The following is a 23,187-nucleotide window of genomic DNA, read 5'->3' as shown; positions in this document are numbered from 1 at the left end:
AGTGAAGGCCTGTGGCAAGCCACCGGGGGTCGGGGTCGGCGGCAGGCATTCCGCCAGGCAGAGGGCAGCGCCCACCCCAGCTCGCCCAGGCTGGCCAGGGGTTGTGTGCGGAGGGGGGGGCGGGCTCCAGTAAGCCCGGCCGTGACTCAGGGTCACACGGAGCCAGCTCACTGGCACGGCGGTCCTCACTGCTGGGCGCTTAGCCCCACAGCACAGGGACTGGCCCGGTGGCCCCCCGGCAGCGCCCCCGCCGCCCCCAGGAGCCCTGGGGCTGGAGATGGCCAGCCAGAGGTCAGGGGTCACCAGCATCCAGACAAAAGACTCAGGTAGGCACTTGGGGTCTGGCTACAAAGTTTATTCGGTTACAAATAGCACCAACCCCCTGGGGCTGCTCCAGTGGAGGGGACCCCACCCCTCCCCACCCCAGACCCCCAACTCCTCCCCTAGGCTGCCCATGTAGTGTCTGGGAGCTGGACAGGGCCCAGGGTCCCTCCTGGAAGCTGGGCCGGGCTGAGGGCTTAGGCCCGGGCACCTCGTGGGACGGGCCCCAGGGCCCGCGGCGGCAGATGTGCGGACAGGTGAGGGACGGCCACTCAGATGAGCACACTGGACACGGGGACCCTGGTGGAGCGGCCACGCTGCGGCACCACGATGCGGTCATCTGCGGGCCCTGCCTCGGCCAGCAGACCTGTGGGGGGCGGGGTCAGAGCCAGGGCTGGAAGGTCAGCTGGAGCAGACCCGCAGAGCCACCACCAGGAGGAGGACACAGAGCCGCCAGCCCCAGCGCTGAGACAGCGGCCGGGAGCCAGGGCGGGGCCCGCACTGACCCTGCACGTGCAGCTGCGCCCGCCGGCGGTCACCCTCGATGAACATGGCGGTGCCCAGGAAGGCGGCCCCGCCCAGCGCCCCGACGAAGGCGCAGAGCATGAGCGAGAACTGCAGGGCCCGGAACTCGGACAGGAAAGATGGCGGCCAGCTGCGGCGGAGGCGGTCGGAGATCTGCGGGGGGCAGGGCGGAGCGTCGGGGGCGGCCGGGACAGCCATGGGAAAGGGGTGGGCCCTCAGGGACTCTGCCAAGACAAAGCCCTCCCCACCCAGGGGAGGCTATAGGGTGCCCAGCGCCTGCAGCCGCCCAGGTAGGCCACCGGCCAGTGCTGGGAGAACAGGACCCCCAAGCCCGGGGTGAGGCTCACCAGGCCGATGAGGTAGGGGCTCCCAGCGTCGCCCAGCAGGTGGGACAGCACGATCTGGAAGGCTTCGGCGGTGGAGCGTCGTGTGGGGATCACCACGTACTGGGGGAGGGGGGAGGGAGGGGCCTCAGTGGAGGCTCTCGGCGAGGTGGGGGGGAGAGGTGGCGCAGGACAGGGCCATGGCTCAGCCTAGGCTGAGATCACAGGTGTGACAGGGGTCAAGGTCGCAGGCCCCTCGGGGGCTGGGCTTTGCAGAGCACGTGGGGCCCCGACCCTAGTCCCTGCTCCCAAAGCTGAGGGCAGCGGGGGAGAGGGCTGCCCGGCCACTCACCAGCAGAATGTCCGCCACAATGGCCCAGTTCATGGACAGCAGAGTCTCTCCGATGAAGATGAAGATCTGGACACAGCGGTGGGAGGGGCCTCACAGGGACCCACTCCCCAAGTCCTCCCCACACCCCGAGGGAGACCCGCGCCGCGGCCGCTCCTAGGCTACCACCACCAAGGCTGGGAAGGGCCAGAGCTGGGACTCTGCCCCAGGACACGATCCTCCTCCCTTGAACCTGCGCTGGCTACTCACGTAAGTGGCCACGATGCTCCCGCGGGCACAGGCGAGGGACAGGAAGAGGAAGGGTGCGGAGCCCAGGAGGCCGGCGGCACAGACCAGGGGGTCGGCCCGCGGGTTGGAGCGGCGCAGGCGGCGGCTGATCTCCACACCCAGGCCCACACCCAGGACCCCAGTGAGGCAGGTGATGAGCCCAAAGATGAGGCTGGAGGTAGCGGGGGGGTGGAGGGCACAGGGGCTAGCGCCTTGGCCCGCCAAGTCCCCCCGCTGGCCACCCTCACAAGCCCAGGCTAGGTGGGCACAGAGCTGCCCAGTATCCCCCAAGCCAGGACACAGGGAGACTCTGGGACCGCCCCCCGGGGTACCTGTCTGAGGAAGAGCAGGAGTCTCCAGGAAGGCAGGGGGGGGTCTCCCCCAGGACCACCCGGGAACGTAGCAGGAATGCAGGAGCCCAGAGGGCCAGGGAGCCGGTGACGAAGGCCACAGCCGTGAAGCCGAGGGAGGATAGGACGAAACTAGGGCTGCAGACAGTGGGGTGGGCTCAGACCCCAGCGGGGGGTGACAAAGAAAGACCCTCCCTGGCTCAGTTCACTAAGATCAGGACCTAGGATGTAGGCACGGTTATGCCCAAGGCCTGGGCCTGCAATAGAACCATCTGCCACAAGGGGGCAGTGCCAACTGAATTCCTGGCCAGGGAGGGGGAGACCACCAGACCACACCCACTTAAAATCCAATCCCAACCTGACTTCAAGGGGTCCCTGGGAGGCCTCCAGATGTTGGACTAGCATGGGACTAAACTCACTTTCTTGCCAGAGCCCTCAGATCCGCCCACCACGATGTGGGGTTCAGGGGTGGCGAATTTGAGTGGCGCTCCACGGCTCCCCGTGGTGGCTCTCGCACTACCAGGAACAGCAGCAGGACGGCCACCACTCCAAGACCCGGTGTCACCTGGGGAAAGAGCAGGCTTGGGCACGGGCACGGGCAGGGGCAGGCATACCCTCAACCATGGGGCTGGGGGAGGGAGAAGGAGGCAGACAAGAACTGCTCAAGGACCCCAACCAATAAGTGAGCACCTACAGTCTTGGGGCGGGGGCTGCCTCCCTGTTTCTCTTTATTTTCATTTGATCTGAGGGGTGGAGTGACAGGCAGGTTTCCCACCTGCTGGTTCACTCCCAAATGCCTGCACATGGCGGGGCCTGGCCCCTGCCCTCACCTGCTGCCTCCCAGGGGGTACAGTGGCGGGAAGCTGGCTGAGAAGAGGAGCTGCAACTCGAACCCAGGGCACTGCCATGGCCTGCCGTGGCCTGCCATGTCCTCAGGCAGCAGCGCACCCGCTGTGCCAAACGCCTGCTCCGGGGGCCCCTCTCTGGCAGGCCTGACTTTGCTGCCTCTTTGATAAAAGCACCTGGATTCTCTACTGGGAAACCCTCTCTTCCCCATTTCTCTCAATCAGACACGGCTCAGGCAGGATCCCAGCTGCGGCCAGGCCTCGGTGCTGGATTCTACGCTCCTCCCATTCGAGCAGGATTCTGCGCCACAGGAAGACGAGGACGGAGAGAACACATGGCGTGGCCTGGCCTCGGCTTTACGCCTCACTCACGCCGGGACTTCCCGGTCAGGAAAGCCAACGCAGCCCCCTGCCGGCGCCTCACAGTGAGGACAGCCAGGGGCACGCACGGCAGGCGCTGCCCAACAAGCAGGGCTCTGAGTGGGGCGGGCGCCCTGGCACAGCAGGTTAGGCTGCTGCCGGAGACCCCGGCATCCCACAGAGTCCTGCCTCCGGTCTCAGCTACTCCACTTCTGACCCAGCTTCCTGCTAGTGCACCTGGGAGGTGGAGGCTCAAGAACCTGGGCCCCTGCTACCCATGAGGGAGACCCTGAAGGAGTCTAACTCCTGGCTTCAGCCTGGCTCATCCCCAGCTGTTGTGGGCATCTGGGGAGTGCACAGGGCTGGCAGATCTGTTTGTCGGCCTTTCAGATACGTGAATCTTAAAAACAAACAAGCAAAGTTTAAAGTGGAGCAGGGCGGGGTGGGGGGAAGGGAGGGAGGTCTGTAGAGAGGAAAGGGGGACCCCGAGAGCGCCCCCCCCAGGTCCCAGCCAGACTCACCCGCAGAGCCCAGTGCCAGTCCCCAGCCACGTCCTTCACCTTGGAGCCTGCAATGTAACCCAGGCCACTGCGGGGCCGGGAGGGACAGGAGGGCCCGGCCGTCAGTGACACCGCCCACGCCAGGCCCTGGACCTCCCCCTCCCCGGCCCCGGCCCCGCCCCAGGCCTGCTCACCTGCCCACGGGAATGGCGAAGTAGAACACGCTGAGCATACGGCTCCGCTGGTCTGCCACGAAGAGGTCGGCGATGAGCGTGGGGGCGATGGTGGAGTAACTGGCCTCCCCGACCCCCACCAGGCCCCGGGTCAGGAGGAGCAGCCAGAAACGCTGCGGAAGGAGACATGGGGGTGCTGGCACCCCGCCGCGGAACCAGCCGCCCCGAGCCCGCTCCGGGGGAGGCGCCTGGGTTTTCGCATCAGACACACGTGGGCTGGAATCCTGGCTCCACCCCTGCCTACCTGTGACCGTGACAAAATAACCTAACCTCTCTGACCCTCAGCTTCCTCACCTGCGAAAGGGGGACAACAACTCGTTCACGTGGCTGCTTTCCGGCTCCTGTGCACCCAACAGGTGCGAAACAAAGCGGAGCTCCTCCCTTGCCCATCCTACCCAGGAGACCCAGAGGTGACTGAGGAGCTGAGGTGGGCGGTTATCTGGCTGCTAAAGGCGCCCGACGCTGAGGGCGGGGCGCGATCACCCAAGGAGAGTGCACAGCATTGCAGGGCAGAGGACGGAGCCGGCTTCCAAGGAGCAAAGAAGCGACAGCCCCAGCCCGGGACGCAGACGCTGCAGGAGGGTCAGCGGCTCAGCAGTGCCAAAGGCTCCCAGGGGACTTAGCCAGACCGGGACCAGGCAGTAGGAGGTGCCCCTGGCCACCAGGCGACTGATGTCTTTGGCAAGGGCAGAAGTCGGTGGGCAGGAGACGAGGAGGTGCGGACAAGGCCAGAGTCCTCCCCTGCCTGCTGCTTCCCCCAAGCTGCCCTGCGCTCCGAGGGGCCTGCTGGGAAGGGGAGGAGGAAGCGAGGGCAGCCTCCCCCGTACAGAAACATGAGCACTCGGGGATGGCGAGGAAGCAACCAGTGGGCAGGGGAAGAGGGGACGATGGACGGAAGAAGATTCTAGAAGAAAGGGGGAGGGGACAGCAGGCAAATAAACTCAGACAAGGAAGGGTATAAGACAGCACGGACCAAGGAGATCGCAGAAGCTCCGGGCCTGTGGGAAACTGACTCCCAGGGAGCGGCAGCCAAGACCAGCGGGGGAGCGGGGTGTGGCCACAGCAGCGGCCAGCTCGGGGCCTCACCTCTCTGGGGATGAAGGATGACCCCAGTGTCACCAGGGACCAGAAGGCAATGCCCCCACACATGAGATACTTCCGATTGTACCTGTCACCCAGGTAGCCAAACACAGGTGCCAACACCATGTAACTGGAAATGAACACTGGGAGGAAGCAGAGAGTCACAGCCCCGCCCAGTCCCCCTGCCCCTCGCTCTCGCCCCAGTCTCGGGGTGGGCGGCGCAGGACTGACCAAAGCATTAAGAGATCCCCTCCCCTCCCCACATCACGTCTCCCCATCCCTGTGTCCATCAGAGCTTCCTGCTGGTCCAGTCCCAACTTCAGTGTTTCTAAACCTCCTAGTACAGAACGAATGGGACAGCGGACTGGTCACTTCCTCCCGCCCAGGCAAGAATCAATCCCATGATTCCCCACCCATCCTGCCCCTGCCTACCTCCCCAAACTCATGGTCCCTTCCTCTCGATGCATCCCAGTGGCCTGATCAATCACCAAGGGCAACGCCATCGTAGGCACCTGAGTCCCCGCTGTCCCCTTTATCCCGGACACGCTGCCCTCTGCCCCTGAACCTCACAGAGCTAAGCTCCCCCTCAACACCAACGCGATGGAAAACCACGCACTTTTAGTTCAGGGCTCACTGACTGCTGCCCCCTCTCGCGCAGCAGAAGACAAAAGGCCCCGACTGATCGCAGCCTAGCATAAAATATGTGCTCAATACGCGTGCGCAGTGAAAAAGTCGCGAAGCTGGGCTGTCTAGAAAGGTCTGCGTTTTCTCCAGCCCCACAGTTCTTTAGACCTCATCCTGTGGTGCCAGTCTCATTTCTCCCGAAACAAAGCGCTCCATGTCCTCCCTTGGAAACAAGAACACAGCAAGGCCTGGTCTCGCCGCCCTGGCCTGCCTCTAACTCGCTGTGTGGCCTGGGCAAGTCTTAACTCTTCTCCAAGCCTCAGTTTCCTCACAAAGTGTGGGCAGCACCGCCCACTTCCTCCACGCAGCAGCAGCAATAGTACCTGTTCCTAGACGGGCGGCTGGGTCACAGACAAGGACAGGAAGCGAAGATGAGGGAAGTGGGAAGGGAGGGAAGAAAGAGTGGACCTGGCCCTGGCTCTGCCTCTCCCACAAGCCCCAGAGTTCTGCTTTTTTGTTTTGTTTTTTAAGATTTATTGATTTGAAAGCATTACAGAAAGAGAGGGAGACACAGAGATCTTCCAAACCGCTGGTCCATTCCCCAGATGGCCCCAAGGGCCAGGGCTGGGCCAGGCCAAAGCCAGGAACTCCATCCAAGCCTCCCATGTGGGTGCAGGGGCCCAAGCACTTGGGCCATCCTCTGCTGCTTTTCCCAGGCCATCAGCAGGGAGCTGCCACGGAACTGGAGCAGCCGGGACTCGAACCAGTGTTCATATGGGATGCCAGCATCACAGGCGGTGGCTTACCTGCTATGCCCAATCCCAAAGTTCTGAAACAAGCAAGACTTTCCTCCCCCATTCCAGACAGCCCTTCCTGCTACTATTTCCAAGTGCCTACCAGGTGCCAAACGCCGCCCTCGGCACTTCGCCCTTATCCATGGAGTCCTGAGTGGACTCTGACTTAGAGTTACGGAGAATGAGGCTTAGAGAGGTTGAGTGCCTTGCCCACCAGCACACAGGGCACGGGAGATGAGATGGGAGCCCAGGTCTGTCTCAGCCACGGCACTAAGCTGCCTCTAAGCTGAGCCCAACTCCACAGCGCGATCACCATCGCCTGCCTTCGCTCTGGCCACTGAGCCTCCACGTGGAGAAAGGAAGCAAAGCACGCGCTGCTGGGAGCACTCACCGGTCTGGATGAGGCCGGAGCTGCTGTCTCCGATGCCGAAGAACTGCTCAATGTCGGGCAGGACGCCTGCGGGGAAGACCGGGGCAGGGCCCGGCCACGCAGCCTCAGCCCAGAGCCCTCGCCCCCTTGCCCTCGTCCACAGCTCCCTGCCGGCGGCCAGCCCCTACCCGCGACGGTGAAGCGGTCCATGTAGTTCAGGAGGTTGATGTAGCAGAGCACGGCCACGACGAGAGCCGAACGAGCCGCAGACAAGCCCGTGATGCGCTGCAGCCCCTCCCGGTCGGGGACCTGCGGCTCCCCGGCCTTCGGGCTCCCCACGGACCCCGGCAACCCCGCGGGGCCGGACCCCGGCCCGTCGTCCGGGTCATCCGCCTGGCTGAGGAAGGGCGCGGTGTCGGACCCGGCCATGGTCCCGGGGGGCGCGCGCCCGCCCGCGCTCCGCTCGCACCGACGATCCCACCTGCGAGGGGTTGGAAGCTGGAGAGAGGAGGCTGGCGGGAACCCAGGAGAAGGAAGTCCGCCCCGAGACCGGCAGGAGCTGGCCCCGAAGCACAGAGCGTGGGGCTGGGAAGGGACCCGGGCCCGCTCATGCCGCCCCAACCCCCCTAGACACAGCGCGCGGAGCCGACCGTGGAACGCAGGTGATGCTGGGCACGGGAGCAGACCGAGGGGCACGTGATTCCCCCCTCCCTCGCTGGGACCACCCCTCACCCCGGCCAGGAGCTCCCCTACGCTCGCGCTCGCTCAGCCCCGGCGCTGCACCACGGCGGCCGCCATGTTGGCTCAAAGCCGGTCATGTGACGCTGGAGTCCGGGCGGGACCTCCCGGGGGAGCCAGCCCTCCATACGTGACCGGCCGCCCGGCTACGGAAGCCTCCCGGGCTGCGGCGGCGGCGCCGGCTCCCGCGTCACGTGACCACCGCCGGTCGCCGGGGTAACCGGGGCCGGGTCGCAGACTCCGCGCTCCGGGAGCCTTGGGCTCCGATGCAGCTGTGGCGCGCGGCGGGGTCGCCTCACCCCTCGGCAGTAGACTCCGTTTTGTGGCTCAGAGGCGAGAGGGAGCTCGAAGATTTGGGAGTAGTGGATATCTCTAGAGACGCCAATGACAAGTGCTGGCTCTCGGCAGTTACCCTCGCGGCCTCGTACGTGCTCAGCAGGCGTTGCACGAAGGCTGAGCAGCAGCCTCTGGTTCGGACTCCCCAGCCCGACCGGCCTGGGGTCCCCCGAGTCCTCTGTGTGCGCGCTGAAGCGTCGCCCACCAGGCCGGGGCTCCCCCTGGCTCCCACCGTCCCTGGGGTCCTTGCGCCCTCTGGTGGTCTCACGTAGGGGAGGTAGGGGCTCAGAGCCTCCGCACCCCCAGCTGTCGGACTGTCGGAGCCCTGGCACCGGAGGATCGCTTGGAGGTGTTTACAATGCTACTATTTCGAGCGGCCGGGTCAAGCCGCTGCCAGCGACACTGGCATCCCACATGGGCGCTGGTTTAAGACCCGGCCGCTCCACTTCCAATCCAGCTCCCTGCTGCTGCTCCTAGGAAAAGCAGAAGAGGATGGCCCAAGTGCTTGGGCCCCTGTACCCACGCGGGAGACCTGGAAGAGGCACCTGGCTTTGCGTGGGTCCAGCCCCTGACGTTGTGGCCATTTGGGGAATGAACCAGCAGATGGAAGGTCTCTCCCTCTCTAACTCTGCGTTTCAAGTAAATAATACAATTTTTAAAACAAACAAAACACCTCCTTTGAGGGGCACTGGGGGTAAAACACCCCCACCCCCACCCCGGCCCTCCGTATCAGAGTGCCTGATCCATATCCTGGTTTCTTTGCTTCTGATCCAGCTTCCTGCTGGTGCTGTCCGGGAGGCTTAGGCCCCTACCACTCACGGAGACCCAATGGTGTTTGATATCTGGCTTCAGCCTGGCCAACCCCCGGCTGTAGCAGGTATTTGGGGAGGGAACTGGTGGATGAGACATCTCTCTCGCCGCTCTCTCACGGTGCTTTCTAAATAAAATATACGAGCAGCTACTGTGTACCTGGCACCTTGCCAAGTGTTAGGCTAGGGATTTCATTCCTTCCCTCATGGAGCTTATCTGGGGGAGACAGCTGTCAGCACATACGCGAGATTGCACCCGTGGGGGCTGCTGGGATTCGGCACAGCTGTTGTGATGCCGCCATCCCATATCAGAATGCTGGTTCCAGATCACCTGCCGCGCTTCCAATCCAGCTCCCTGCTAATGCACCTGGGAAAGCAGCAGATGGCCCAGCCTTTGGGCCCCTGCACCCACGTGGGAGACCTGGATGAGTTCCAAGGACCTGGCTTCAGCCTGGTCCAGCCCCTGGTCATGAAGGCCATTTAGGCAGTGAGCCAGCAAACGGAAGACCCTTCTCTCTCTCTCCCTCTTTGTCACTCTGCCTTTCAAGTAAATAAGTTTTTTAAAAATATTTATTTTAGAGATAGAGACAGAGAGAAAGGTCTTCCATCTGCTGATTCATTCCCCAAATGGCTGCAATGGCTGGAGCTGAGTTGATCAGGAGCCAGGAGCCAAGAGCTTCTTCTGGGTCCCCCACATGGGTGCAGGGGCCCAAGAACTTGGGCCATCCTCCACTGCTTTCTCAGGTGCATTAGCAGGGAGCTGGATTGGGGACTCGAACCAGCACCCATATGGGATGCCAGCACTGCAGGCTGGGACTTTGACCCACAACACCACAGTGCCGGCACCCAAATAAATCTTAAAAAAAAAAAAAAAAAAAAAAAAGCCGCTGCCTGGGACCCCTGCATCCTACAGCAAGTACCTGGGTTTGAGTTCTGACTCCACTGCCAATTCTAGCTTCCTGTGAAGGCCCACGTATGTCCAAACAAAAGCTTGTTTATGAATGTTTGTAGGATTATTCACAACGGAAAAAAAAAAAGGGGGGGGAAGCCCACATGTCCATAACCAGGGAACAGTGCACCCGTACGGCGACATGCTCCTGAGCAATAAAAAGGAGCTGTCAGCAGGCACAGGGATGCTCGCTCGGTGTCACAGGAGCCGCTCGGAGCAAAGCCTGACTCGTGACGAGGAGAGGCGGCAGTGGGGAGGCAGATGTCCCTGAAGAAGCTGCCTCCCGGCCAGCACCACAGCTCACTAGGCTAATCCTCTGCCTGCAGCGCCGGCACCTCAGGTTCTAGTCCCAGTTGGGGCGCCGGATTCTGTCCCGACTGCTCCTCTTCCAGTCCAGCTCTCTGCTGTGGCTCGGGAGTGCAGTGGAGGATGGCCCAGGTGCTTGGGCCCTGCACCCCCTGGGAGACCAGGAGGAAGCATCTGGCTCCTGGCTTCAGATCAGTGCAGCGTGCCAGCCATGGCGGACATTTAGGGGTGAAGCAACAGAAGGAAGACCTTTCTCTCTGTCTATCTCACTAACTCTGCCTGTCTGAAGAAAAAAAAAAAAAAAAAAAAAAAAAAAGCAGCTGCCTCTGGAGAAGCAGTGTGCCAGGGCCAGCGCTGGGGCTTGTGCTGGTTCAGCAGTCACCTGCCAGGCCAGCATCCCATGTGGGCGCCAGGCAGCTGCTCCGCTTCCAATCCAGCTCCCTGCTAATGACCTGGGAAAGCAGCAGAAGATGGCCCTTGTGTTTGGGCCCCTGCACTCACATGGGAGACCGGGAAGGAGCTCCTGGCTCCTGGCTTTGGCCTGGCCCAGCCCCAGCTGTTGCAGCCATTTGGGAAGTAAACCAATGGATAGAATCTCTCTCTCTCTCCCTCCCTCTAATAGCCAGGGTTGGGGGAGGGGGTTCCAGAAAAGGGAGAGTGGGAAGGCCCTCCTTGGAGCACACGTGTCTATGCACTGAATGTCCAAAAATCACTCACACTGGCTTCTTGCAGCGTCAGCCACTGCACGTCTGTGGTGGTCTGGCCCCTCGGAGTATGACATTGCAGAGAAAGTTCTCAACATTCTCTGAAAAGGAAACTCAAGGGGGTAAACTAAGTCAGAACCCCGCCCTGGTTCCGGTGCCTGGCTTGGTTCTGGCCCAGCCCTGGCTGTTGTGGACGTTTAGGGAATAAACCAGCAGATGGAAGATCTGTTTGTCTCTTTTTTTTTTTTTTTTGACAGGTAGAGTTATAGACAGTGAGAGAGAGACAAAGAGAAAGGTCTTCCTTCCGTTGGTTCACTCCCCTAATGGCCACTACGGCCAGCACTGCGCCAATCCAAAGCCAGGAGCCAGGTGCTTCCTCCCGGTCTCCCATGTGGGTGCAGGAACCCTAGGACTTGGGCCATCCTCCACTGCCTTCCCAGGCCACAGCAGAGAGCTGGCCTGGAAGAGGAGTAACCGGGACTAGTACCCGGTGCCCCAACCAGGACTAGAACCGGGGTGCCAGCGCCGTAGGCAGAGGATTAGCCTAGTGAGCTGTGGCACGGGCCATCTAACTTTCATATAAATACATAAAACGAGGGAGCCCCTGGTCTCCTGGAGGATTCTGAGCCACGTGTCAGGCCCACCGTGCAGACAGCTCTGTGGCCAGTGGCCAGTGGCTGGGGTGGGCTGCCTCCTCTCTAAGCCTCTGCAAGCAGAAGTGAAGAACCTCGCCTACCTCCCAGGACTGCTCCGGAGGGAATAAGGTTGTGGGAGAGTGCTGGGCTTGGCCTGTGGCTCCGGTGAGGCTCCCTCACAGCTCGGAGGCCTGCCATCAACAGGGCTTCACAAGACCATCTGGAACAATCTCTCTTGCCACAGGAGAAATGCAGACTCTTTTACCAAGAGTTGTCTTGCTCATAGGCTCCCCAGACGCGGTGCTGGGAAGATGGGAGGGAACTGGAACCTTCCAGCACTTGCTAGAGGGTTTAGACAGAGGTCCAGCCACATTGGTTAGCCACCTGGCAGAACCCGAGGGAAGCTGGGGAGGTGCCATATTCAATGAGCAACGAGGGCTTCCACTCAGGGCTAAATCCACACGGGTCTCCAAAGAGGACCCCTGGTTGTGCTTCCCATCGCAACCCCCTGGGGTCAGACCTGGGCACGAAATCCTCGGGTTACAGTGATTGAAACAGGACCCAGTCCCTCTCACATGGAAGCCCAGCGGTCAGCCCGAGACCCTGGTTCCTTCCTGAGGCTTCCGGGTCAGGAGGGCTGCAGCCAGCACACAGGAAGACGGGCAGGAGAGGGGCACACGCGGCCCACCGCCTCTCCCACTCACACCCAGGAGCCCCGGCCAGAGCCGCAAGGGGAGTCAGGAAATAGTCGTCCTTTGCATCCACGGGGAAGGGGTTCCAGAACCCACGTGGATACCCGGAACTACGGATGCTCAAGTCCCTACACACAGCCTCACACACACTTTCAATCATCTCTAGAGGGGCCAGTGCTGTGACGTAGTGGGTACAGCCGCTGCCTGCAGTGCTGGCATCCCACATGGGTGCCGGTTCAAATCCTGTTCAAATCCTGGCTGCTTCACTTCTTATCCAGTTCCTTATGTGGCCTGGGAAAGCAGTGGAAGATGGCCCAAGTCTTTGGGCCCTGTACCCAGGTGGGGGACTGGGCAGAGGCTCCTGGCTCCTGGCTTCAGATTGGCCAAGCTCCGGCCATTGCAGCCATTTGGGGAGTGAACCAGTGGATGGAAGACCTCTGTCTGTCTCTTCTTCTCCATCTCTCTATAACTCTGCCTTTCAAATAAATCAACCTTTAAAAAGCCACGCATGTGACTCTTTGCCCAAATATTTTGGGTCCATGGTGCAGAGCCCGCGGATGCAGGGGCTGACCCTGCGGGGTGGGCTCCGAGCACCTGCACTGCGCACAATGCCACGCTGCCCCCACCTGGGCAGGAGGGAGACCAGGGCTGAGGGATTAACGAACAGTCTCTGCCCCAACGACCTCGGAGTCACGTGAGGGCCGCAAAGGCGGACACGCCAAAGGACACACAGCTCAAAGTGCTCCCATTTATTTTGCTGGGATTGATGACGTAATTTTAATGTGTCAGACTTATTCATGGACATTAAAGGTCCAAAAAGCTGCAGCACTATCATGGGTCACCTAAATGTTATCAAACTCAACAGGAATTCCATATTCAACAAAGAAATGTTTTCAGCGGTTGACATACTTTTGCTAAAATCGTAGCACATATCAGTGAATGGCTTTTAGTAGACTGTATTGAGAAAACTGGCTCATCCCAGGTTGCAAAATAAACCTTGGTCTCAGATACAAAGGTGCGTTTCAAATAGTTTAAAAAGGGACATTCAGGGTTTAGCAACCACGAGGGCCTAGCATCCACCAATCGGAACCAGAACCGACATCAGCCCGGGCAAAGCACCAGGGGGCACCAGCTGGCTTTGGCCCTGGTTAGTGGCCTCTGTGTAGAAGGGCCGACCAATGAGCGAACAGAAGAAAATGTAAAACATCTCAACTCCTTTGAAATAAGAAATTAGAAAAAAAAAAAAAAGCAACAAACTTTTACGACAGAATAGTTCACACATCTACAATAAAACGATTACGGCCTAAAGGCCTGTTCAGGGAAGGCCGGCCCAAAAACACCGACAGACAACGAGCGGTTCTGAGTTCTTTGCAACAGCCCAGGAATAGACAAGCAGTTCCTGAGAACCAACCACGAAGAGATTAGGAGCTCCCGTTAGAAAACGAGCAATTCACAGACAGGAACACCAGAGAGGCTGGCACGTGAGAAAGGCCCACGACCAGTGGCCATCAGGTCAGCGCACATTCAACACAGCGCCAGGCTGGTGGCGGTCAGAAAGCGGGGCGACACTGAGTGCTGGTGAAGATGGCGAGACAGCCAAACCTCAAGTGGGAGGGTCAAATCCCACCTTAAAGAAAAATCTAGAAAGCCATCGAAAAATTGGCCCGTATGACCTGTAATCCCGTCCTGGGTTCACGTGCTACAATTCTCAGGCAGGCACGGACGGGGCCACATGAGTGGGGTTTTTATCATGGCCTTGGCAGTGCCACGGAGTTGGAAGCACCCAGATGGGCACGCCTTCGGGCTCCGAGGAGGCCCCGGGTGGCAGGTGGCACCGTGGGGAGCCATGCGCAGTGCCAGTGAGTGATGCAGACCTTGACTAAGCAACAGGGTTAGGTCTTCACACACGGTGAGTGAAGAAAACAGGACACCAGCGATTGCACGATTCCGTGTCAAGTACAGTAGAAGTCAGTGCACACACAAAACATTTTACAAGGAGACAGTTACATTCAAAGACATGGGGGAAAAAAACACGGATAATGGAAAAATGGGGGGAAAGGAAGAAGAAGAAAATAGACAGGTAATAAACACATAGACCGGGTGCCTATGGAATAGGCATGAAGAAATGCAGACGCCATGAGACCAGAGAATCCTTACATGGGTCTGCAGCCCCGAGATGCAAAGCGCAAGAGCTGGGTGTGCTCAGTGCTGTCTGACGCATGCGCACGAGGCCGCATGCGGCAGGAAGGGAGGCTCTACAGGGCCCCGTGGTGAGAAGGTGCCCAGGGCTGAGAACCCACGACTTCACCCTTCCAAAGAGCTGTCTGCCTGAGCTTCGGCTAAGGCGAGGGGAGCTGGGCCACCCCGGAACCACACCGGTGCGTGGGCCTCAAGCAAACCCCAGGCCCGGCTCCAGGGGAACAAGGCCACTGCTGAAGCCCACACCCAGCCCCCACTGCTGAGGCTCCCTCTTCAGATAGGAGCGACATCTCACCGACACACACCGGGAGGAAGGAAGGGTGGTGGTGGAAGGGAAAGGCTAGGGCGCAGACTCCTCCTCCTTACAGAGGCCACGCCCACCAACCAGCACCACACAGCTAACCAGGTAGTTAACGGCTTAATATCAGCGTTGACAGAAGGGGGGTCAAAGGTCACGCCTTGGTTTTGTTTCCGCTTAAAGTTAAATTCTGCAGCTTCTGCTAGCACTTACTGGGCAAAGGGGGGGTAAGGAGGCAGGCGATCTCCCCAAGTCCTGCCTGGGCCTCCGAACAGGGAGTGGGGTTTCAGCCCCAGACCTCAATGAGGTCCCCAGACTCCATGCCCAGATCGGCAGGCAGCTCCTTGCCTGAAAGCTTTGTCCCATCAAAGAAGAAGGAGAGCTTGTGTCCTGAGAGTCCCATGGCCTCCTCGTAGCGGGACATGAGGGTCTTGAGGGGAGAGGCCTGGAAGGAGAGGGAGAAAACCAGGGGTAAGTAGGTGACAGGAGGCGCCGGGGAGCTCGCGGGGACAGGGGAGGACAGAGTGCAGACGGAAGCCAGCGGCCGAGGAAGCAGAGCTGGGACAAGCCCCTTCCTCCCTCTGGGGCACAGCTTCCTCAGGTAGAGGGCGGGCGCGGTGCCACGGGTCTCGGGGTGTAGGCAAATTCCGCAAACCTCAATCTCCCCCCGTTAAGACGGAGGCGTTGATCACCAGATTTTCCAGCAAGAGGGACCCAAGCTGGAGGCCCGGCTCCCCTACTGCCTACGTGTAAGACCTCAAGTGCCCTGGGTTGGATGTATTCTCCAGGCCTAACCCCTGGCAAGTGTGAACGTCACCTTACTTAGGAAGAGCGTCTTTGCAGACATAACCCGGTTAAGACGAGGTCGTATTCGATGACACTGGGTGCTAACAGAGCAAGCACATTGGGCTCAAGTCCCAGCTGCTCCACTTCCAATCCAGCTTCCTGCTAATACACTTGGGAAGGCAGGGGAAGATGGCCCAAGTACCTGGGCCCCTGCACCCACATGGGAGACCCAGAGGGAGTTCTTGGTTCCTGGATCCAGCCTGGCTCAGCCCCAGCTGTTGTGGCCACTTGGGGAGTGAACCAGCAGTTGGAAGATATCTGTGTGTGTGTCTCCCTCTCGTCACTCTTTCAAATAAATAAATCTCAAAAACAAAACAAAACAAACACGGGAGGGGCGGGGTTTGCTCTGGGGAGGTCTCTGGCACAAATGAGGAATGCTACTGGAAACCAGAGTGAGGATGATGCTCCTCCTTAAAAGCAGCCACGAGCTTGGCTGAATGACATTCTACTGTGCACTGGCAGAAAATAGAATTTGAGAGGCTGGCGCTGTGGCGTAGCGGGTAAAGCTGCTGCCTGTGGCGCCGGCATCCCATATGGGCATCAGTTCAAGTCCTGGCTGCTCCACTTCCGATCCAGCTCTCTGCTGTGGCCTGGGAAAGCAGAAGATGGCCCAGGTCCTTGGGCCCCTGCACCCGCGTGGGAGACCCAGAGAAGCTCCTGGCTGGATTGGCTCAGCTCCAGCCGTTGTGGCCATTTGGGGAGTGAACCAGCATATGTAAGACCTCTCTCTCTGCCTCTGCCTCTCTGTAACTCTGCCTTTCAAATAAAACAAATAAATCTTAAAAAAAAAAAAGAAAAAAAAAAAAGAAAGAAAGAAAAAGTAAAATTTGTGAGAGGAAGCAAGCAGGAGCCAGCGCGTGATGATCTGGAATATTCTCAGCCTACGCCGACAGCACGCTCTGGAGACAGGGCCGGGATGCACTAGACAAGTGTTTGCTCAAGAGGCAGGAGATGCGTGACTCGGGGACTGCACCTGCCAGAACCCCAGCGTCGAACGCAGCGGCCGCGCTCCGGGTCCACGTGAGACCCGCGGGGAGTCTGAGACTCTCATGCCAGCAGAAGCAGTGGGGGCTGAAACAGACAGCGATGAGACAAGAGGAGGGAAAGGACCGTGGGCTCGGAGGCCGCCTTGGGCTGAGCAGGTGGAACAAGAGCCACACGGGGGACCGTTCTCAACATTCCACCTCCACCGGGACGCGCGCTGCCGGGCCTGGGCTCCTCTGGGAAGTGGGCTGTCTGTCCCAAGCCTAGTCCATCGCTGTGTTTTGGCAGCAGATAATTTGCTTTCTGGGTTTCACAGGTCCACACATGGGGAGGAACTCTGTCCCAGGATGGACCACACTAAACCTCACCCACAAGTGACGTAGAAGACTGGGACTTTTTCTGGTTGATTCTATTTAGATGAGCGTTGACTTAAGAGTGGATGCCAGAATGGACCAAGACTTTTGGGGATGTTAAAGTGAGGGGCAGAAATTTTGCACAGGAAATGGACATGAATTATAGTCTGCTAACAGGGCCAGTTGTTACAGGTTGAACTATGTCCCCCAAAAGACGGCTTGTGGTCCCTGTGAATGCGAATGTGGCCCTATTTGGAAGTAAGGCTTGTACAGATATGATCAAATGAAGAGGCCACATGAGCACACGTCAGAAACCTCATGGGAAATGCATATAATGAAAAAACTGTGCATGGATCTCAAAATTTTTTTTGCATCCAAATAAATGTATCTTTTAAGCCCATGCTCTCAAGAACCTTTCTAAAAAAAATTTTTTTTTACTTATCTGAAAGTCAAAGGAACAGGGAGATAGGGAAAGACAGAGAAAGAGAGACCTTCTATTCTCTGGTTCATGCCCCAAATACCCACAACAGCCAGGGCTGAGGCCAGGGCGAAACCAGAAACCCAGAACTCCATGTGGGTCTCCCTCTTGGGTGGCAGGGACCCAATCACAGGGCACATCAGCAGGGAGCTGGATCAGAAGCAGGGTGCTGGGTCTAACACAGGATGTGGGTGTCCCAAGCAGCAGATGCAACATCCATCCTTGAACCTTTTTTAAAAAGGTTTATTTGTTTGAAAAGCAGTACAATAGAGAGAGCCAGTTCCGGCCCCAGCTCCTCTGCTTCTGACCCAGCTTCCTGCTAATACAACCTGGAGGGAAGCCGATGATGGCTCAAGCGCTTGGGCCCCTGCCACCCAGCTGGGCGGCCCAGATGGAGTTCCAGGCTCCTGGTTTCTACGTGATCCAACCCTGCCAATTGCAGGCATTTGGGCAATGAACCAATGGATAGAAATCTCTCTCTCTCCCTGTCTCTCACTCTGCCTTTCAAATAGATAAAAATAAATAAACATTAAAAAAGAAGACACTGGAACTATTAAAAAGAAGAAAACCTCTACAAAAACAAACAAGCAAGGAAGGGTTCAGTCCAGTCTCCAAGGACGCGTGGCCCTGCTGACGCCTTGATCCCAGACAGAATGGCAAGAGCAAGCAACAGGAGAGCTTAAGACTTCACGATGGCGCTCTGAATGGAGTGCAACTTACAACTTACAACTTGGGGGCCGGCGCTGTGGCACAGTGGGTTAAAGACCTTGCCTGCAGCACGGGCATCCCATATGGCACAGTTCGAGTCCTGGCTGCTCCACTTCCAATCCAGCTCCCTGCTAATGTGCGGGGAAGCAGTGGAGGATGCCCGAAGTCCTTGGGCCCCTGCACCCACGTTGGGAGACTGGGAAGAAGCTCCTGGCTCCAGATCAGCTTAGCTCTGGCTGTTGCGGCCATTTGGGGAGTGAATCAGTGGATGGAAGACCTCTCTCTCTCTCTCTCTCTCTCTCCCTCTCCGTCTCTACCTCTCTCTGTAACTCTTTCACATAAACAAAATAAACCTTCACACACAAAAAAATTACAACTTGTTCCTTTCTGGATTTTTCCATTCGATACTGACTGCAGGTAACGGACCCTGCAGAAGGCCACACTGTGTATATGACGGGGCTGATGGTGTCCCGGCAGAGCTGGCCTAAGACGCCCCTGCAGAAGCCCCTCCAGCTCTGCACACTGGGGAAGCGAGGGTGACCGCCATGCTTTCCCACGCAAGACTGCCGTGACCTGAACACCCTGAACGTGAGGCGGTCACGCTCAGCACACGCCTGGCACTCAGAAGTGCGCCTTGCTTTTGACGGGTTTTGTTGGCTGCTGTCCGAGGGTCCTCCCCGGGGCGGTGGGGGGAGTCGCGAGACTGAGGGGCAGCATGGAGTGGAGCAGAGGGTCCCGCAGGTGCAGGGAGGGAGCTGGAAGATGGGTGGAGCCACAGAGAGGGGCCAGCCAGGCAAGGGGAGGGCATGGAGAGCGAGTCTCCCACTCACTGGGGACAGCGAGACCTCCAGCGTCTGGTGCTTCTCCTTCCCCTGCACCCGCAGCTGGAGCTGCTGGGACGCCTCCGTGGCCTCCGAAGAACTTGCCAGCACCACACAGTCTGTAGGAGGCGGGATGGGGGGCCAGGCCTGAGGAGGGGGTCGGAGGCAGGGCCCCCTCCAGACTCCTCCCCACTGCCCCCTCCGGGGGGAAAAGCCTCCACCAGGCCCCAGCTCCCTGCCTTCCTCTCACCGATGATGTCAGCCACGCCAAGCTTCAGGGTCCTCGGCGTGGCGGTAGGGGACAGCTCCGTCTCTCCAAAGAGCAGGAGGATCCTGCTTGGGGACACCCCAAGATGGGCGGCCATGTGGTCCACCACGCTCTGTAGGGGCTCCGACTAGGGTAGGGGACAAGAAGCAAAGGAGGCCTTCCTGTCTCGCTAATCCCCACCCCCAACCCAAACACCCCCACCCCAAGCCGAAGGTCCTGGCCTTAGCTATTTGCTGAACTCCTCAGCTGTGAGTCTCGTCATATTTACCTGGCAAGACACAGAATACAATCATGTCAGTCAGGGCTTCAGGGGAGGAGCCGAGGAAATGAAGCAGCCACGGGGTAGAGACAAAAGGGAGTGGTGGGGATTGTAGCAACCTGGAACTCACAGGCCCCAGCAAGCCAGCTGTCGGGGCCAGCACGGTGGCACAGGGGGTAAAGGCACTGCCTGAGGCACTGGCATCCCCTACGGGTGCGTGCCGGTCTTGTCCTGGCTGCTCCACTTCTGATCAAGCTCCCAGCTAATGCACCTGGGAAAGCAGTGGCAGATGGACAGCCCAAGTTCTTAGGCCCCTGCACCCACACGGGAGACCTAGAAGAAGCTCCTGGCTCCTGGCTTTAGATCGGCCCAGCTCCGGCCGTGGTGGCCATTTGGGGAGTGAACCAGCAGATGGAAGACCTCTCTCTCTGTCTCTCCTTCCCTCTGTAACTCTGCCTTTCAAGTAAATAAATAAAATAAATCTTAAAAACAAACTGACTGTTCTAGGAAAAAAAAAAAGCAAGTAGAGCCTTCCAGCATGGGTGAAGTTTGCCAGACACAGCGGGGAGGGGGAGAAAAACTACAGCCAGAGGTGAACACCAGCAAGGCCTGAGCACGCAGCAGGCAGGGCGGCTAGTGCGCCTTTGGGACCCCACAGCCCCGCCCTGGGCAGCCCCCGGGCCCTCCCCCGGCCCTGCCCCAGCACTCACCATTCTCACGGGCAACCTGACCACCTCGGCCCGGCACCGGATCTTGAGCGGGAAGAGTCGGGGGTTGTCCGGGAGGACGGGCCCCTCCACGACAACCACCTCATCGTCTGGGCTCGGGGGGCCCGGGGCCCGGTGCTGCTTGGGACTCAGGGTGGATCGCAGATCTTGGAGGCGCTTGTTCACTTCCCTAGCGTGCACGCGGGACTTAGAGCCGGCCGCCCCTCCCCCCTCGACCCCTCTGCACCCCGCCCCGCCCTGGGCACCTTAACTTCCTGAGTGCCTGAGTGTGCTTTCTGCTTTTGCTCCTCGGCGGTGCTGCAGGCAAAGGGGAGGTGTCCTGTACCCTGCGGAGAGACAGACGGGCTGGAGAGAGGCAAAACACAGCCCGGCCGGCTGCGCCTCACCCGCGACCACACGGCCGGAGGGTGCTCTCCGGGAACACCCGCTTTCCTAACGCACACAGAAAAGCCGAGACGCCACCTTGACAGGACCCAAACAGGAGGCGGAGAAACGCCTCGCTTAGAGGTAAGTCACCTCCCGGGCGAAGACCCAACAACACCCGCCAGACGCGCAGTACTCCCAGTGCTTGGTGCTAACTCTGAACCCGCCCCAGGACTCCGGTCACTCGCGGATCCCACGGCCAGCCCCAGGTCCCGGGAGAGGAAGGAGACGCGCGGAGAAGCCAGGGACGAGCCGGCCGGCCACGTAACCCCGCGTTCCTGTCTCGGGCTACGCCGCCGCCGTGGGCCCTCTGCAAGGGTCTGCCGCCACCTCCTCCAGGAGCCTCCCGCCCTGCCCGAGCCCCAGGCCCCCTCTCAGCCCTTCTCCTCCCCCCTTCAGGAGCCACCCAAGGTCCCGCCCCGCTTACCCCTCCAGCTCCCTCCCTGCACCCAGGGCCCGAGAGCCCCAGGCTCACTCACAGAAACACCTCCTCTTTCTTCTCTTCCTCCTTATCCTGACTCCTCAGCTTCTTCTTCCACGGAGAGCTGGTCACCAGGGAATCCTCAAGCTGGGAACTGCCAGGGTCGGCCGTGTCCGCCTCTGCGGCCAGAGGGGAGACAGGGGAAGAGTTGCCAGGAGGGCCAGCGGAGGCAGAGGCTTCAGACAGGTGAGCGCTGTGGGGCCGCAGGCGGAGCCACAGCTCGCGATGCTACAGCCCCGTATCAGAGTGCCTGGTTCGAGTCCCGGCTGCTCTGCTTCTGATCCGGCTTCCTGCTGAAGCGCCTGGGAGGCAGCGGAAGATGCATGGGTCCCTGCACCTACATGGAAGTCCCAGGTGAAGTCCCAGGCTCCTGGCTTCGGCCTGGCCCAGCCCCCGCTAGTGCGCATTTCGGGAGCAAACCAGCAGACAAAAGATGTCTCTGCTTCTCCACAGTTCAAATAAATAAATCTTTAAAAATTCAAAGGGGGCTGGCACTGTGGTGTAGTGGGCTAAAGCCTCCACCTGCAGCACCGGCGTCCCATAGGGGCGTCAGTTCGAGTCCTGGCTGCTCCACTTCCAATCTAGCTCTCTGCTATGGCCTGGGAAAGCAGTGGAGAATGGCCCAAGTATTTGGGCCCCTGTACCTGCATGGGAGACCTGGAGGAAGCTTCTGGGTCCTGGCTTCAGATGAGCCCAGTTCTGGCCATTGCGGCCATCTGGGGAGTGAACCAGCAGATGGAAGACCTCTCTCTTGTCTCTCCCTCTCACTGTCTGTAATTCTACCTCTCAAATAAATAAAAATCTTAAAAAAAAAAAAAAAAAAAAAAAAAAACTTCAAAGCACATTCTGTCAGCTCTAGAGTATTCCCAAAGAACTTGCTGCAGGGGCCGGCGTTGTGGCGCAGTGGGTACGTCACCACCTGTGATGCCAGCATCCCATATCTGGGCACTGGATCAGTCCCGCCTGCTCTGCTTCCAATCCAGCTCCCTGCTAATGCGCCTGGGAAAGCAGCAGATGGGCCAAGTCCTTGGGCCCCTGCACCCACACGGGGGACTGGGATGCTATTCTTAGGCTCCTGACTGGCCCAGCCATTCGGGGAGTGGAACAGCAGATGGAGGATTCCTCTCTCCCCTCTCTCACCTCCCGTCACCCTGACTATCATATAAATTAAATAAATCTTAAAAAAAAAAAAAAAGTTGCTGCAGATGTAACAAGCTGTCGGACTCTCAACACCTGCCCCCTGCAGAATTGGATCTGTGGGATCCTGAAGTTTGTGCGTGGGCCCTCTGGAGTACTCCGATCAGAGACGGCTTGGACAGCGCTTCAAGGCCGGCTCCTCCCAGCCACAGTGCAGCTCCCTTCCTGGCTGGGACACCGAGCCTCCCGCCCCTGGATGCCGTCCTTACCGTCCTCATCCCCCTCAGGGTAGAGTTTCAGGAGGGACAGGTGATCTGGGATCAGGTGGAGGCTGCTCTGCACCTGCAGGCGACAAGCGGGACGGCCAGTGTCAAGGTCCCTCCCTAAGGACCTGGGCACGCGACCCGGGAGGCCAGCTCCTTCTGGGCCCACAAGTGTAGGATTCTTCCAATCTCAAAATCCAACAACGCCCCAAATCCCAGCCCCAGGTCTTCCGGTGCCTCCAGAGCACAGCTCCCGGGGAATCCCTTACTCCGAACACATCTGCACCCGTTCTCAGCGATCAGCGGAAACCCCGAGCCCGGGTCGCGGGCCCCCCGCGGGGACCTGGCCGCACCTTGCCGGAGTACACGGGGACCACCGGCGCGTCCGCTGGATCCAGTAGCAGCCGCCGCCGCCGCCTGACCACGGCCCGCGGGGGCCCCGCAGCCCTCGCGTCAGACCCTTCACTGTCGCTGTCGTCCCCGGGCGCGGCCGCCACCGGGGGCTCCGCGGGCGGGACCTCGACCGGGTCGGCGACACCGCGCGCCGTTGCGACCTCCAGGACATCCTCGTCGCTATCGCTGACCAAGTCCACGAGCACCGGGTCCACACTGCGCTGGGCTGGGGACTGCGGGACTCGAGGACGCCGTCTCCGGCCGCCATGGGACCCCCGGGCCCCTCGGCCGACACCTCCGCCTCGGGGCCTCCGACCCCGTCTCCTCGCCGGTTCCGCCATGGCATACACACTCCGCCGCCACACACGCCAGCCTCTACTCGCCTCGCCCCGCCCCGACGGCGACTTCCTTCTTCATTGGGCGAATAGGCTGCTAGTC

At 59.9% G+C, this 23,187-nt stretch overlaps 2 protein-coding genes across 3 annotated transcripts; both read right to left on the bottom strand.

Moving 5' to 3' along the window:
- Positions 1–339: 339 nt before the first annotated feature.
- On the bottom strand, positions 340–7,810 carry SPNS1 (SPNS lysolipid transporter 1, lysophospholipid). 2 transcript variants are annotated; one of them, XM_051847643.2, is made up of 13 exons: positions 7,674–7,810; positions 7,130–7,422; positions 6,963–7,028; positions 5,160–5,296; positions 4,035–4,186; positions 3,862–3,928; positions 2,555–2,700; positions 2,118–2,273; positions 1,768–1,957; positions 1,522–1,587; positions 1,194–1,292; positions 828–999; positions 340–688 (listed from the first exon to the last, which is right to left on the bottom strand). In XM_051847643.2, the coding sequence occupies exons 2-13, from the start codon at positions 7,368–7,370 to the stop codon at positions 594–596; spliced, it is 1,587 nt and encodes a 528-aa protein (XP_051703603.2). In that variant the 5' UTR covers positions 7,371–7,422; positions 7,674–7,810; the 3' UTR covers positions 340–593. The 2 variants fall into 2 exon arrangements, with proteins under 2 accessions (XP_051703603.2, XP_051703604.2); XM_051847644.2 differs by lacking the exon at positions 5,160–5,296 and having other exon boundaries at positions 4,035–4,086.
- A 5,034-nt stretch (positions 7,811–12,844) lies between these two features.
- On the bottom strand, positions 12,845–23,158 carry NFATC2IP (nuclear factor of activated T cells 2 interacting protein). The gene is made up of 8 exons (XM_002711880.5): positions 22,710–23,158; positions 22,363–22,435; positions 20,955–21,075; positions 20,298–20,378; positions 20,035–20,221; positions 19,048–19,192; positions 18,807–18,916; positions 12,845–15,052 (listed from the first exon to the last, which is right to left on the bottom strand). Exons 1-8 carry the CDS (start codon positions 23,088–23,090, stop codon positions 14,894–14,896), a joined length of 1,257 nt encoding a protein of 418 aa, XP_002711926.2. The 5' UTR covers positions 23,091–23,158; the 3' UTR covers positions 12,845–14,893.
- Between the last annotated feature and the right edge of the window lie 29 nt (positions 23,159–23,187).

Source organism: Oryctolagus cuniculus, chromosome 19 (assembly GCF_964237555.1).
Source record: "Oryctolagus cuniculus chromosome 19, mOryCun1.1, whole genome shotgun sequence".
Lineage (NCBI taxonomy): Eukaryota > Metazoa > Chordata > Mammalia > Lagomorpha > Leporidae > Oryctolagus > Oryctolagus cuniculus.
The sequence above is the reverse complement of the archived record's forward strand: the minus strand, read 5'-3'. Positions and strand labels throughout refer to the sequence as shown.

Bases quoted from the DNA above. Each gene is read 5' to 3' on its own strand.
- NFATC2IP (XM_002711880.5), bottom strand. From the start codon at position 23,090: ATGGCGGAACCGGCGAGGAGACGGGGTCGGAGGCCCCGAGGCGGAGGT. The intron at 22,436-22,709 runs GTGCGGCCAGGT...TGTCGCCTGCAG, and splicing joins TCCCCGTGTACTCCGGCAAG to GTGCAGAGCAGCCTCCACCT. The intron at 20,379-20,954 runs GTGAGTGAGCCT...GTCTCTCCGCAG, and splicing joins AAGAAAGAGGAGGTGTTTCT to GGTACAGGACACCTCCCCTT.
- SPNS1 (XM_051847643.2), bottom strand. From the start codon at position 7,370: ATGGCCGGGTCCGACACCGCGCCCTTCCTCAGCCAGGCGGATGACCCG. The intron at 5,297-6,962 runs GTGAGTGCTCCC...GCTTCCTCCCAG, and splicing joins CTCCGGCCTCATCCAGACCG to TGTTCATTTCCAGTTACATG. The intron at 1,293-1,521 runs GTGAGTGGCCGG...CCCCTCCCCCAG, and splicing joins TTGTGGCGGACATTCTGCTG to TACGTGGTGATCCCCACACG.